The following is a 1646-nucleotide window of genomic DNA, read 5'->3' on the forward strand; positions in this document are numbered from 1 at the left end:
CCCAGGGGACAGACAGTGGGTCCTGAGTCCAAGCAGCCCGATAGGAGAGGGCTGATGAGGAGCTGACTGCTTTACCTGCCCTCCATGTCTCCCCCTGCTCCAGAGAGAGCCTCCACTCGACACTGCCCTCGCACCACGCCACCATGGATGATGCCCCGCTGCCAGTGCCCCCGGTCCCCGCCCCGGCCCCGGCCCCCGCACCCCCCGCTGCTGCTCCCCGGGTCCCATTTCACTGCAGTGAGTGTGGCAAGAGCTTCCGCTACCGCTCGGACCTTCGGCGCCACTTCGCCCGGCACACTGCACTCAAGCCCCACGCGTGTCCGCGCTGCGGCAAGGGCTTCAAACACAGCTTCAACCTGGCCAACCACCTGCGTTCGCACACCGGCGAGCGGCCCTACCGCTGCTCTGCCTGCCCTAAAGGGTTCCGAGACTCCACCGGCCTGCTGCACCACCAGGTGAGTCCCCGCAGGCTGGGCGCAGGCTGGGCTCCCTGGGCTGGACACACCCTTGGAGCCGCAGGGCCCCACTTTGGGCAGCAGACAGCGCTATGCTTTCTCATTTAGCTTTACAGTTCAACAGGCAGGCACTGCCAGTCAAAAAGAATGGACGCTCAAAATCTGTCGCTAGGTCTCCCAGACTTGAAACCACAAGGGCCAGCATCTGTAAGGCACAGGCTTGTGCATACGCTGGCCACATACCAAGTGTTCAACAGCCAGGTGTCGCTGGTGGCTGCCATATTCAGTGCCATCGGTGAAGACACACAACATTTCCTTCACTGCAGAAAATTCTCTTGGACAGTTCTTGCTCTAGAAGGCTGGACATTTACCTTGAAATGCCACCTCTCACCCCAGGGGATTATAAAAGATCCTCTCCACCTCTTCCCAATGTCTACCACCTTAGAGGACATCACTAGGACATTGGAAAGTTTATCAACAATAATTATAATTTCTAGGAATTGAGTAGCTATTTAGTGATGATTTAATCCTATGCCCACAACGACCCTGTGAGAGGGCACATCTCTTGTCCGTGCTACACAGGAGAAAAGCAGAGCCTCAGAGATGATGTTAACTTGTCCAGTTTTCACTGAAAGTAGAAGGCTGATCTGGGATCTGAACCCAGGTTTGTTCATGCTCAGAACCCTAGTACCTAGTCATTCTCCCAGGAAGTCCCAGCCTCATAGGTGGGCTTGTTGAAAATAAGAGTTAGTGCCGAAGAATGAGAGGAAGAGTTCTCCAACCTAAGGGAACAGCACGTGCAAAGGCCCTGTGAGGGAAGGGACAGAATGCCAACATGACCCGATTCAGAGAAGGCGAGGGAGGATATCAAAGCTAAGTGAGGCGAGGTCCCGGCGTGCAGGATTCCGCCCTGTGGTCTGGACCCTCGTCCCTGACGTCGCACTCTCCCTCCCGCCCTCCCAGGTCGTCCACACTGGCGAGAAGCCCTACTGCTGCCTGGTCTGCGAGCTGCGCTTCTCCTCACGCTCCAGCTTGGGCCGCCACCTCAAGCGCCAGCACCGCGGGGTGCTCCCGTCGCCGCTGCAACCCGGCCCGGGCCTGCCCAGCCTGAGCGCGCCCTGCTCCGTCTGCTGCAACGTGGGGCCCTGCTCAGTGTGCGGGGGTGCGGGGGCTGCAGGCGGAGAGGGCCCG

General features: G+C 58.9%; 1 protein-coding gene across 1 annotated transcript in view; it reads left to right on the forward strand.

Moving 5' to 3' along the window:
• LOC115279901 (flt3-interacting zinc finger protein 1-like) overlaps nucleotides 1-1646 on the forward strand; it is a 2772-nt gene that overhangs the window by 442 nt on the left and 684 nt on the right. Inside the window, exons 3-4 of the mRNA XM_029924402.1 lie at nucleotides 45-455; nucleotides 1419-1641. Coding sequence (XP_029780262.1) covers nucleotides 45-455; nucleotides 1419-1641 — 634 coding nt within the window. The remainder of the gene's footprint in view (nucleotides 1-44; nucleotides 456-1418; nucleotides 1642-1646) is intronic.

Source organism: Suricata suricatta, chromosome 16 (genome assembly GCF_006229205.1).
Source record: "Suricata suricatta isolate VVHF042 chromosome 16, meerkat_22Aug2017_6uvM2_HiC, whole genome shotgun sequence".
Taxonomy (NCBI): domain Eukaryota; kingdom Metazoa; phylum Chordata; class Mammalia; order Carnivora; family Herpestidae; genus Suricata; species Suricata suricatta.